General features: G+C 38.5%; 1 protein-coding gene across 26 annotated transcripts in view; it reads right to left on the bottom strand.

The window, feature by feature from the left end:
- The window catches only part of Kmt2c (lysine methyltransferase 2C), a 214,730-nt gene that overhangs the window by 94,269 nt on the left and 106,316 nt on the right, over positions 1-14,145 (bottom strand). For 23 of the 26 annotated variants that reach the window (XR_015686283.1, XR_015686284.1, XM_087659632.1 and 20 more), the window contains 5 exons: positions 13,096-13,210; positions 3,072-3,241; positions 2,409-2,563; positions 1,773-1,886; positions 913-990 (listed from right to left, as the gene is read on the bottom strand). Coding sequence is in view for 24 of the 26 variants with exons in the window: in XM_087659632.1 (XP_087515758.1) it covers positions 913-990; positions 1,773-1,886; positions 2,409-2,563; positions 3,072-3,241; positions 13,096-13,210 (632 nt within the window). In the remaining 2 variants the exon portion in view is untranslated. The remainder of the gene's footprint in view (positions 1-912; positions 991-1,772; positions 1,887-2,408; positions 2,564-3,071; positions 3,242-13,095; positions 13,211-14,145) is intronic. The other 3 variants (XM_087659642.1, XM_087659649.1, XM_087659643.1) reach the window with 1 other exon arrangement.

Here is a 14,145-nt window from a genome sequence, read left to right as displayed (position 1 = left end):
TTCAGACTAAAAATTATGTGTGTAACGTTAAACTTTTTATAGCTAGTTAAAAAGAAAAATCAGTGATAGATACTAAGTGCAGACTTTTAGAAGGGAAACTACTTTAGAACATAAAGATATAATGCAGACACAGTGGTGACACTGCATCTGGCTTCTGATAGGTTTTCTAGCCACACTGATGATTCCTTTGATTATTACCCACATATGCTAACCTATACAAGACACATCCTGGATGATAATCCTTGTTTATCCTCACTACCACTATCTTAAAAACTAGTCTTGACTATTCTATTGATATGTCAAACACTAAAGTATGTGTGAGTGGTAAACTTTAAATCAGAATGCTGATTCACTAAAGCTGATTGTGGTGTCACATGTCTTTAATCTTGCACTTGGGAGACAAAAACAAACAAATCTCTTAAGAGTTCAAGGTCAATGTGGCCTACATAGTAAGCTCTAGAGCAGCCGAGGCTACAGAGTAAACTCTGTCTCAAAACACAAATAAACATGAACAAACTTTAACCTGGTCTTACACAGGAGAAATGTTAGAAGTCTCAATTGGCATGAGGCTCAAGTGTCTCTACCACATAGAACTTTCGAAAAACAGACATTTATTTAAAGTGCCATTGAAGCTGTATCAATGAAGACACTAAATTCTTCATTTATTATTTTGAAATCAATGATTTAAATATATGGTCTGATACTAACACGAACCCTCACTTTTCATTCCTGCTATAATGAAAGGCTATGAAGGAGCATAAAAGAAAAACGTCAAGTAAAAGATCTGTTACAGTAACCGTGGGCAACCACCATAAGTCCAAATCCACAAATGTTCACTGTCATTCTAGTTGAAAAAAATTACTTGGCAACTTGTAATCCAATTAAATGAGGCAATGTGAACATATATCTTACCAGAAGTAATGAGACCAACTGTGTCAGGGCTTTCTAGTGGATCACTTTTCTGGGGCTCTTCAGTGTAAACTTGAACTGCTAGCAACAAATAACATAGTATGGAACATTTAAATAAGAAGTCAACATCTCTCTAATGCTGCTGTCTATATAGTAAATGAATATGAGCTTTACCATAAAATGTCATTTTCCAAAATGAGCACAAAACAAGTTGATATTATATTAGTCACTGTACACAAAGATGCAATTGGGATCTTTGTTCATGCACTACAGATCTAATATAACTTATTTTCTCCAGCTAACTCTGTATAAAGCATTAATTTTAATGAGTTATGAAATGTGGACATTTAAAATCTTGAAAAACTCTATGTATTCATTCAGAGTATGTAACTTAACATAAAGCTTCATCTACAAAAAGAAAAGTTTAGAACAGCTCATAGTTTAATAAGCAATTTCCATGAATATGAAATTTTCCTAATTATGCAAGTTCAGTAAAGCTATTATCAATACTGCAAAAACTTATTGGAACATCTCAATAGCAATATGGAGGTAACTTGATATGATAAAATTTCCATTATCTCTGCAAGAAATATCTCATAATCTGCAATAAATTTAGTTCACAATTATAAGAATACAATGGACTGCTTTTTAATGACAATTACTTGATCCCCAAACAAAGTACATATTTATCAACAAGACTAGATTACACCTGAACTATAAATATAGCTATGCCAAAGATGATTTTTCCTGAGTGTCCTTTCTACTACTGAGCCACACTGCCAGGCCTTAAAGGCCCCTCTTTAAACAATTTCCAAGAAGAAGTTAACATACTACCTATTTTCTTCAACGTTCTATAGTCTTACCATCTGGAACAATTCCAGGAGGGGACTGGTGACCACTGACATCTTCATTAACTGTCTGCTCCAGAAACACCACTTCATCTTCAGTGCCTTCAATTTCCATTCCACTGGAATCATCTGAGCAGAAAATGATCAATTCTTTTCACCTCAGAGTAGGTTTTTTGCTTTTGAAACCAAAAACTGTGCTCTTATTTTAATGACAAATTATCACCAGCAATGCACAGTTTTTCTTCAGATTTTACCTTGTTAATCAGAAGCATATTTATGTTTTAAAAATGTGACATTATAAAGCATTACAAGTTTGAGTTTGTGAATATTTAAAACAAGCTTCACAGGTTTTCGGTGTGGTGATTACACCTGAAGCTGTGGTAGTACCAATTTATGATCCAAACATGTGGATGCTAACACTGGAGGTTAATGAGGTCAAGATTAACATGGACCACACAGTGAGACTGTTTCAAATACAAAAAACAAAAGAGGAGAGAGAGTTTTGTGAAATTAAAAATACAATGAGGTTTGATACAAAAACTTTTGTCATAAATGAAGTAAAATGTAATAATAAACATACTGCTTTAAACACACACACGCACACACGCGCACGCACACACGCACACACGCACACACGCACACACTTTTTACCTGTGGGTAGAAGTTCAGGCATCTCCACTTCATTCCCTGGATGTAAGGGATCTATCTCAGCTCCTAAGTGTTTACAGTACATGCAGATGTATTCTTCTTTGAGCTGAGAATCCAATTCCTGATCAGTTGGTTTGTCACATTCTAAGTGAACCCATCTGCAGTGATAAGTATATTTAAATAAAAGCCTCTAATTTAAAGCCAAATTACTACCTAGGGAGGGGTGAAGTCAATTGCTTAAAAAAAGAGAATGGTTAAGATGAGATTAAAGATAAGAAAAAGATGGTTCTGTGGATTAGAAACAGCCAAAAAGTTTCAAAAAGAAGACGATATGTATGGACATAATTATAGTAACATTGACATATTTTTCTGAGTGTTGTAAAGCATGCCTTTAATCCCAACACTTGAGATGCAGACGATGGAAGAACTCTGAGAGTCTGAGGCCAGCTTGGTCTACACAGCAAGATCTAAGCCATAGTGAATCTCTAGCTCCCCCACCGCCCCCCACAAAAAAGGCACAATCCAATCAGCTCCACCTACAACGCTCTTGAAAAGGGTCTGTGTGAATGACAAAAGGGCTAGAGGCTCAACACCACAGCAGAGCAAATGTTGACAAGAACCAAAGAATCCATAAAGCAGTGAAATGGAGCAGCTATGACGTCTCACCTCTTACACATATTACAGTGGAGCATGTCTTTCTGCAATTCTGGATGGTAGCACTTCCCACAAAAAGGACATAAATTATCTTGCTGCTGATTACAAGTGTCGCATATCAGACAGTTGTGGTGCCACTGAGCACTAGATCGTGTGCCACATTCTATACAGATTCTGCAATTCTAGACCAAGAAAAATAGAAACAAAAAGTTCATTCTATATTTGTAACTGCAGTTCTGATGTAAATCTTTTGGAAATGAACATTTGTGGATTATTCATTACTCGTCATATCAATTTACTTTTGAAAAGTCAATTTGTCTTGAATGGTGGTTCATCTCATAAAACTGCACTAAACCCTTGAGAAAGTTTTAAATAGAGATTGAAGATATTCAGGAAAACAAGCATTTTAAGAAAGAAACCCCAAACAAAAACAAGCAAAATTTCAAGGATAAAATATAATCTAGAACAAGGAAACAGTCAGTGTACCAGGGCAGACACTCACTCCTAAAGAGAACGGATTCCCCTCTCCCTGAAGTGAGCAATTGCCAATAGCCCCTCAGCGGGGGTGGGAGGGACTGCGTGTCTGGAGCTCCTCTACTCGTTGGGCTTTTTGTCTGGCTTAACTTTGTGCATATCTTGTGCACGCTATAACAACTGCTGCTAGTTCATATATATTCTGCTGTATGTGGAAAACAGTTACCTTGCAGCTGTCTACTGCCTCTGACTCTTAAAACCTTTTACCACTCTGAGTGGTGTAATAAACGTAAAGCTTGTTGGGAAAAAGATAACCTGGACTAGCATGAAAAAACTAGGCATGGCTAAGGTTAAAGAACAGAGCACACTTCTGCACGCTAGACCCAGAATAAAAATCAGAAAGAGGCCAGACTCTCTTTTAGTCACCAGATTCAGATGACTGAAGTAACACACACACTTAAAGCTGAGAAATGGAAAGTCGAGTATGATGGGCACTGGAGCGGACCATGAGCCACTGAAAGGCCACATACCCAGGAGCTTATGAACAGCACAGTTAGGCTCTACTGCCCCAAAGAAGAGGACACAAAGTTGGACGTGTAGGGAAGTGGAGGGGACCTGGAAGGAATGGGAGAAGTGAAGGAATTATGAAATGAATTGTGTAGCATTCTCAAAGCATTTAATCACAGGGGAGGGGAGAGACCAGGGAGTAACTTCTGGAAAACATGGCTCCTTATCTCCCAGTGGACATGGCAAAATGCCGCTGCTGTATTACTCCATGTGAGCCGAGGAACCTAAACAGCCAGGACTGCACAGTGAGAGTCTCCAAGTCAGTCTCCTGCATGGCCGCAGGCACTACTACAAGTCAGTAACTGACAAATTAATAAAACATATACATCAGATAATGTATCATAACAGCCTGAATTTCTCTAAGAAATCTCAAAAGTGCCAAACACAGAGGTAAAAATTGAGTCATAAAAATGAACAAATAATTAAACCAATGATCGCGTTTACCCATAAGAGAGAGGAAGACTGAAAGTACACGGAGATTTCGTCTTCTACCCTGTGAGGCAAACATGCAAGAGCACAAGGAGATGACCGTCCTGGCTCAGAAGCCACAGGAGCTCTCTCAGCGCTGGCATTGCAAGATGCACCAATCAAAACCACACACACCGTCCACAGGCAGTAACTCTATCTCTAAACATGTATGTGCAAGTTCTCCACCCAATTCAAACATCTACATGTGCACACAGGTGCATACTTCTGGAGCATCTGCAACTCTGAAACACTGGAAACCTCTCAACTATCAAGCACAAGCCACTGGCCATAATGTCTATAATGTGTTTTTAGTGTAAAAGGGGAAGTAATAAAACAAAAATGAAGGATAAACAATGTTAGCTACTTACAAGAGATTAGGAGAACCAAGGAACAAGTTCTAAGAAGAAAGTAATGACAATTCTCTCAGTAGACATTTGGTAAAGTTTTGACTTTTGGCAAGAATGTTAAAGTCATACACACACACACACACACACACACACACACACACACACACACACACATATATATATATATATATATATATATATATATATATATATATATATATAAAATCTGAAAGAAAAGAAAGGGTAATAAAACCCAAAGAACTCATTTTTATTGAGAGACTAATGAAAGCATGTATGATCTTGAATTCAGAGTTCTTACCATGAAAAAAACTCTTTGCAAAAGAAGAAAACAAAAACAAACCAGGATGCATCAGAAAGCCACACAAGGGCAGTGCTCCCCACTACCTGTGCATGTGAGTAGATACTCATGATCAGGAATGTGTCAGGCATGCCCTTCCCTTCATCTGCTCAGAGGTTCACCAGTACTGACACTTAGCACTCACTGCCCCATAGGCTGCCTAGTGTGGAACAGTTCCAGGTCAGGGGCAGGAAAGAGAAAGAGGATTCAGAACATCGTGTTAAATCCAAACAGGAGGACTGGATGCAGAGATGCAGCACACAGCTTCAAGAGTCAACCACAGTACACTTTAAACCAAAAATCAATGAAATAAAATATAGACTATCAAAAGTAAGTATTTATGAGTTAGTCTCTGCTGAGTTTATGATTTGTTGTCATGTTTATAATGTGCATGTGTATGTTTTTCTGTGTTCACCAGCATGCACGTGTAGAGATTAGAAGATATCCCACAGGAACCAGTTCACTGTAGTAAGTTAAGCTCACCAGGTTCGGTAGTAAGCTCCTTCACCCACCGAGGCATCTTGTCAGCATTCATACATAAGAAACTTTAATATGTGAAAAGATAGTCTGTTTCATGACAGAAATGAGGAGAGCTGGTCAATGAATGAGAAGGAGCTACAGCTACAAAAGCAAGACTGTGCTCCCAACAGGCTTCTAAAAGCCCAGGAAAAAACATTGAGGAGAAGCAAAATATTCATGTGGTCTTTCTGTCCTTCCTGTTGGGTTATTAGATATAAATAATAGCACAGAGGATGGAGGACCCTAACCAGGCAATGTCTATGGGGACTGAGAAGCATACATGCACCCTGCTACTCTAGCAATCTAACCACAAGGAAATAACAGACAAATTAAGGCATTTCTATGTTGCAGGTGGGAAGGTCTGCTGAGGGGCCTAAAGAAACTGACCATGTCAAAAGACAAGGGCTTCAGAGAAATCTTCAGATGAAAGAAAGCAAACAAAAGAGACCCAAGAGGCAAGTAGAATCTCTAATATCAATGAGACAAGAAAACTACTTGGAAAGGAGGGTACTTTAGGAGACATTAATTCATGCAGCAGAAGTAAATTAGAGGGTAAAGCAGACAAACAACTGTCACAGAAATACTGTTTGTGGAAAAATATTCATTTGGGAGACAACATCCCCAGTAAGAATATTCTTATATTCTTATATACTGAACTATCTGAAGATGACAGGGCATTATGTAGGTCACTTAATTGACAAAAACTGAAAAGGACAGGATGTAGTTAAATCGATCAAATGATAAAAGAAAGGTTTAGACAGAATCAGATAATCAGAGAGAGCACAGGACATTTTTTTTTTCTCAAAAATGTTAACAGCTGAATCCAGGCTGATGGGTCTGCATGAAGCTTCCAACTTGTTATTTAAAATAATTATCAGGTAACATTTTAAAGAAATGTATAATATATAAGCAGAGACAAACAGGGACAGAAACTCATCTAAGTAATAGCATACAGCAAGGATTAGAGGACTGCCCTTGCTCTGTTCCAGTGGGAAGCGCCTCTTCTAGATTAGAGCCTCCTAAAAGGAACACCTCCTTACCTCGGTGAGGTCACACACAATGAGCCTTATCAAATGTTAAACAGATAGAAGGATTATAACTGAAAACTACAGAGAATGTTTAAGTATCATAAGTTCCTCCTCTTTCAAATGGCTCAGAGAATAAACCTCCCAGTTGAAAACTGTGACAGCAATGAGGATGTGCATTGTAGTGGCAGAGCTCTTGCCGGCATGTATAAATCCCCCAGATTCAATCCCCAGCAATTAACAAAACACCATGACAGCTAAACTGATACTAGCTGTATGCTGAAATGCCATGCACCATCTTGCCGGGGAGTGGTAGCACACATCTTTGAACTCAGCACTTGGGAGGCACAGACCAGGCAGATCTCTGTGAGTGTGAGGTCAGCTTGGTCTCCAGAGCAAGTTCCAGGACAGCCACGACTACACAGAGAAACACTGTTCCAGATCCCTATAAATCCTATATATCCAGCACACTCAGTAGTGAGTGTCCTGCTAGAGGAAGATGGTAGAATACGACAGGGTTGATAGAACAGGGCAAAAATAAAGTTGAGAGAGAGAGAGAGAGAGAGAGAGAGAGAGAGAGAGAGAGAGAGAGAGAGGACACATTACACAGTAAATTTACTAAGATAATGAAACTAACAACAAAGAATATAATATTTATAGCAAGACACAAAGTTATCTAGCTGTTACTAAGTAAAAAACAAAGGACTAAATAACCATGGGTAAAATATTAGAAATAAAACAACAAAAACACTTCTCCAGTCCTGTAAATGGGCCTTACTACCAACTCGGTGACCAAAATCATTCAGCCAAAACTAATTAGTCAGTACAGAGCTACTGTCAGGTTCTGAAAATTAATCATAAGAATTACCAAAAAAGTAAAGATTCCAAAGTTCTCAAACAAAAAGAATAAAAATTAAATTTAAAAATAAGTAGAAATAAATGATTAAATGGCATGTGTTTGTATGTGAGACACAAAGAATATAGACACACAGAGAGGGAGGGAGGGAGTGGAAGCGCAGAGGACTACACTGCGGAATAGATCCTGCCCTCCCATTGTCATGTGGGTTCTGGGGATTGAACAAATGTCACCATGGTAGCAGTGCAAGTGCATTTACCCACTAATTCCCCTTGAAAAAACTGTCTGTAGCGTATAATGTCTGTGATAGTGCAAAAAAAGTTTCTTTCAGAAAATTTGGACTTTTTTTTTTAGGAGGTAAACAAAGATTTAAAAGCAAAATAAAAAATCTGCAAGTGCTGTGAACTTGGGATTTATAGAAAGATATGAATTCTTCCTTAATATGTAACCCACACTGGCCTTGAACCAGTGATTATCCTGCCTTATGCAAGCACGTTGTCACCATGTTAGGTAAAACATGTATTTTTGCCAATGAAGATATAATAAGGTTTATAATTTAATTTAATCAAGTCAAAATAGCCAACATTTTCACTTTTACAGCTAAGTGGTTTAGAATGCACATCTGAAATGGCACAGAAGGCTGTAGAAAAAAAGAATGCTAAAATATCACATCCCGGGCGTTAGTAAACCGGATACTTGCTCATGTTACTGTAAAGGTCCAAAGGGAGTAGGGTAGGGTGGTAGGCAATTACATAGGGTTGAGTAGTTTTACACTAATAAAACACTGGGCCAATCTGATTGCTAAGTTAAAGCCAGACATACACATTTAGTAAAGGAAAGAAAACTGAAGAAGAAATTGATAAAGCCAATAAAAGTGATTAATTTAATTAATTTTTAATCAGCTAGTCAAAATATACAGTAAAAGGATTTTATCTATCAAGAAAGTAACAAGCACACAGTGTTAAAAGACATTATTACAAGTATGGGAGCATTTGCTTAAAATCCAAAACCATCCCACAGGCCTGCAATTCCAGAACCTGTGAAGCTTGGTGACCTATACATTTACCACCAAGAGCTACACACTGCAGTACCTGCCCCTGAACAAAACAAAAACCCTACACCAATTCTGAGTGCAACAAAAGTGTGAACACACTTCAGTACATTAGGTCAGGATTATAAACAGTTGCAAATAGGCTGGAGGCAACCAAAGTTATAATCAAAGGTAAATTGACAATTAAATATTCTGTTTCCATCAGAAAGGAAAGAAAATAAATTATGAATTCACCTTTGCATTTCAGAAAGGCTGTAAGGCAAGTAGTGAAGGTCAAATACTCCATGTGGTGTGGTTTTCTCCAAAATTCGACCCCCAAGAGAACATAGAACAGGGCTCATCCAGGCAGAGAAGGAACTGGAACTACTAAGGCAGCCTACAGACTCCACCTCCCAAGTAGCCACACCTGAGAAGAGTTACTTAAAGCATCTTCTCCAGGTGATAAGCCCTTCTGTCCACACTCCACTACTCACATCTCCCCATTCTGGCACTACCTAATAGGGTTCAGTGGAGTTCTCTAGAACACTGGATAGAATGCAGCCGCCAAAGCTGTGAAAAGCACTAGAAAGGAGTTCCAGAGCAGGCCCAGGCCCAAAGGCAGCTCATTGCGTCCCTCCCACAGGCCACCACTCCCTCTCCAGCTCTGTGGGGTAGGGTTCGGCACATTTACCACCCCAGCAACCCTGTGCCTTCAATTCCAGTGCTGCCTCCATAGCATCCCTCCATCCCTCACACAGGAAAATGCCAGACACAATAAAGCAAGGAGCAGAGAAACAATAAGGCCTTTCTTTACTAGGACAATGGAACAATGTGGCTGCAGGAAAATCACAGAAGATAGCTCAACCAAACCAAAACAAAAAACAAAAACAAAAACCCACCAAACCCTAAGAACTGGAACTTTTTCCAAGAAACATTAAAGCTAGTAGGCATCATGTGATTTCTGCAGTAGAAGCTGAGGCAGCAGAAACACTAATCTACAAAAGGAAGACCCTGGAGGAAACAGTGAGGGAAGAGAGGGGAAAAATACTAAAGGGTGGACATAATAATCAAAATTAGAATAAAGTACAATTTCTGATGTCAGGGATGCCACAGTGCAGACTAACTACTGTGCCTGCATGTATTTACATTAATCCTGAGTGCTGTCAAAGATGTAAGAAAGATCTTTTATTTAATTGTGGCATTAAGACCAGGCCTCTCGACAGCACAGAATATGCAGCACTGAGTGTGTGTTGTGATCTGCACATCAAGCTCCTGTGCTGCACACACTGCTTACAGCAGGTGAGCTGCACACAACACGGCAACAACAGTGCGGAACTGAGGAAAGAGTGGCTTGAAAAGGCTATTTGTCACAGATTTCATTACCTAATAGTATGAATCTGTGGAAGCACAGCTTTTACAGAGATGTGTAACACCACAGACTTAATTCTCCCAGGCCCATTACACTTGGTCTAGCTTGCTCCTGATGAGGTTCTGTGTAATGAACACAGATTCTGATGCTTGAAAAGAATAAGTGCAGCTCATAAGGCTAAACGCCCCCTTGACAGAGCTCACCATAACTGCAAGGAACCCAAAGTCCACCACTGACACCTGCATCTTCAGAAGGCCTCCAGTCAGACTGAGACTAATTAAAAATGTTGGTGTATGTCATTCATCTTGATTTGTTTCTGGGAACAGCAGACTGTCACAGTTGACAGAATAAAACAACACTGAACGGGAACCCTAGCCCATGATCTATAGCAGTTAAGTGTTCAGTGTGTCCATTATTGGCCTCCAATGGTGGAAAAACCTGTTGTGCTTGGGAAATCACCAGAGTCTGAAACTGTGGCTATTCAATACTTGAAATGTGGCTGGCACAAATTTCAATTGGGTGTGCATTGTAGGTTTTTAAAAACAGAAATCAAACATGAATAATTGGAAAGAAAGTAAAACTCTCAGCTTTACAGTGCCTGCCACTGGGTTGAATGAAATACAGTTTTAAATCATGCAAACATCTTGTGTGTTGTGTTTCTACTGGACAGCATTGATCTAAACTATATCAAAGTAATAGCAGAGATAAAGAAATTAAGTCTAGTATTCAAAGACTACCAACTGGCCTTTTGCAGTTTAATTAATCCAAGCTAATAAGCAAAAGCTTCATATTATCAATACTCTTTATTATACAAAAAATTTGTGTATTCTCTAAATCAAATTATTTAGTTAAAGAACTGGATCAGAAGGCACACCTCTGCCAGGCTTCGCAAGCTGGCGTCAAAGGAAAGTCATTTGTTAAATTATATTAATTTTTTTAGTTAATTGTTCAATTTGGTTTTTATTTTTAAGATTACAACAACTGCCAGGTAATAGTGGCACATGCCTTAAATTCCAGCATTCAAGAGGAAGGCAGACATTGAAGTTCAAGGCCAAGCTGGTCTGCACAGATATTTACAGGTGACACAGAGAAATCGTGTCTTGAAAAACAAAACAGATAACAATAACTGGATTAAAATTGGTAAAGGCTTCTTCATTAACCATAAATCTAGAATTTATTAGCAAGTATAAATTTCAAAGGAAGAATAGGAGAACTGTTAATAGCTGATTGTCTGCATAACTTTAGAATCTTTAGTAATTTTTGTTTGTTACTACCTTCTAAGAAAAAATAGTACTTTTACTGAGTGAGGAAAGAATTTAAAGTAAACTTTAATAATTTCTATTTTCACATTTCTATTTGTGCTTCTGAGTATGTAAAGCCTAAGTTACTGCATTCTTGGTACTACAAAAGGAGGTGGAGTTGTTGGTCAACTACAGAGCTTAAAACCATTATGGGAAAGGCTTAGTATATTACTGACAAAATGTAAAATGACCAGCATTGAATGAACAACTCCAGTCATGAACACCAAAACAAAAACAACCATAAATAGTCAAGGGATTTATTTTCTTGGGAAAACAGAAAGAGAGAGCAAGACCTGTCATGTCACCTTCAACACAAAGCAGTTAGTTCTCTCCAAGAATGACAAGAAAAAGAAGGGCCATTCTGCCACTAACAAGGTGGACAGACAGCAACATTCACAAGCCCATCTATGCATTTCAAGAACTGTGACCTTTGGATAAACTCAAAAAAAAAAAAAAATCAAGAAATTTATCGGAAGGAGATTGAAACTGAAGAAAGCAGAAATGTTGAAAGCAGGTTCAAAAAAGCTGCTATCTAAGGAAAAAAAAAAGAAACAACACTCCATATATTGTATCCACGAGATAGGGGTTCGTTCCCCAGACTCTATACTTCAGTGACCTATATCCGTTTCTACATTTAAACAGTCAATATGGATGAAACTGAGAGTCCAATAAAAGTGAAAAGTAAGGGTCACTATGCAAATAGTTCTTCAAATGTGACCTGTTGGGCCAAACAGCAGCAGTGAAGAATAGAGGAAGTATTCAGAGAGCTTGTCTAAACCCCAAACCAAGAGACCTGGTGTGATGGGCATGAATATACTTTGACCGTTCAGGAGGAGGCAAGAGACTGATGACTTCAAGGACAACAGTCACTTACTTGAAGCTACCTACCACAGAGTAGTAAAGACCACAAAATTGCACCACTCTAAGTATTTAACACAAGTATACAAGTAAACATACAATAACAGGTATGTATAGAAATAGAATAGATGCAGAAACCTTGGGAAGGTGGGAATCAATCAAAATACATTGTATTTTATCTCTCAGCTACAAGTAAATAAATTTTAAAACATATATTTTTCAGTTTCCTTTTATGTACAATTATCTTACTTCAGAATGCAAATTCTTTCATAAAATATTATACAAAAAGTTACTTGATAAACTCATACCATATTTTAATACCTGTCCCAATTCATAAACAACCCAAATGTTTGCTAATTGATGGTTTAATAAAAACAGAAAAAGGGAAATAAAGGAGAGAGAGAGAGAGAGAGAGAGTGTGTGTGTGTGTGTGTGTGTGTGTGTGTGTGTGTGTATCTAAGAACAATTCTATTGAGTCAAAAAGGTTTCCCCCTACTAAAGAATATAAACTATTTAAAAGCATTCATACGAACTTCTAGAGCATGAACAGTAATCAATAACAAGAGAAGCAAAGCTACCTGGGAAAATAAGAAAAGAATGTGCACAACCAAGAAAAATTTCCAAGATGCGTCAGGAAGCTTTTTCATTTAATGAAAAGGGCTTATTTCAATGATGGCTATATGGTAAAGTGCTTGTGTCAAATTACAGATTTTTTAAAATATGTACTTTCTATATGTCAATTATACATCAATTAAAAGCTGTTCTTGTAGGGGTGGTAATTATAGATTTGAACTGGAATATGGTATCAGCTCTCTATGCAATACATACAGAGGATATCTAAAAACAAGTTAAGAAACCACTTACTTTGCATTTCCAGCCATTGGTTGGCACTGATTTCATAACAGGTTGGAGACAAAAAGTATGATACCCTTTGTCACAAGTATCACACACCAGCATCTTGCTATCTTCTCCCGATTGTCTAAAAAGACAGCAGCATTTTTAAACCTTTGTGTTCTCATAAATATATGTATGAAAACAACCCTAAAAATTGCACGATCCATAAACACTCCAGTGCCCCGTCTTTGTACAGAATATGGAAGAGATTACCCCATCATGGATCCAGAAAGATCATCCTACTAAAACCTTTTTCTATGGCTAGCTTCCCTTAGTCACTTACAGAGAGGGAGGAGGTGCCGCAAAAACCTTTTGTCCTAACATGTTTTTAAAACTCTAATCCTCACCTTTAGGAGAGCTAGAGCTGCTAGTGATGCTGTGCAGACAGGATGAACAGGAAAGACGGCTGAGCCTGACGTCAGGCCTTCCCTGTGTATACACGTGCCACTTTCTAGCCTATGCCACCCTCTATGCCACCCTCTATGCCACCCTCAAGCCAGCCGTCAGGTATAACGTGAAGTGACAAATCATCAGAGAGACTGAGAGTCCCAGACACGGTACTGGTGAAAAAGCTTAGGATGAAAAACGGACCTTAAGAAAAAAGCAAAAAAAGGAGGGGAAAAAAAAACCCCAAACAACCCACAGCGGCTAGAGAGATGCATTTGCTGCCCTCTTCTGATCATCTCTGATCACCTGTCAGCTCCTTCTGCCCCGGTGGCTTTATATACGCTATCCACAATGATGCTGAGAATCATCAGAACTGGCAAGATGACTTGGCAAGTCAAGGCACTTGCTGCAAGGCTTGACCACCTGAGCTCAGGTCCTGAAGCCCAAACAAAGGTAAAAGCAGAGAGCCAACTCCACAACAATGTCTTGTAATCTATAAACACACACACCACACACACACACACACACACACACACACACACACACACACACACACACACACACACACGGACCTCAGTTTAACAAACTCCACCATGCTTTACCTTTGAGCACTTTCACTACATGAATAAACCT

Source organism: Rattus norvegicus, chromosome 4 (assembly GCF_021556685.1).
Source record: "Rattus norvegicus strain SHRSP/BbbUtx chromosome 4, alternate assembly SHRSP_T2T, whole genome shotgun sequence".
Lineage (NCBI taxonomy): Eukaryota > Metazoa > Chordata > Mammalia > Rodentia > Muridae > Rattus > Rattus norvegicus.
Note: the sequence above shows the minus strand (reverse complement) of the source record. Positions and strands in the feature narration are given on the sequence as shown.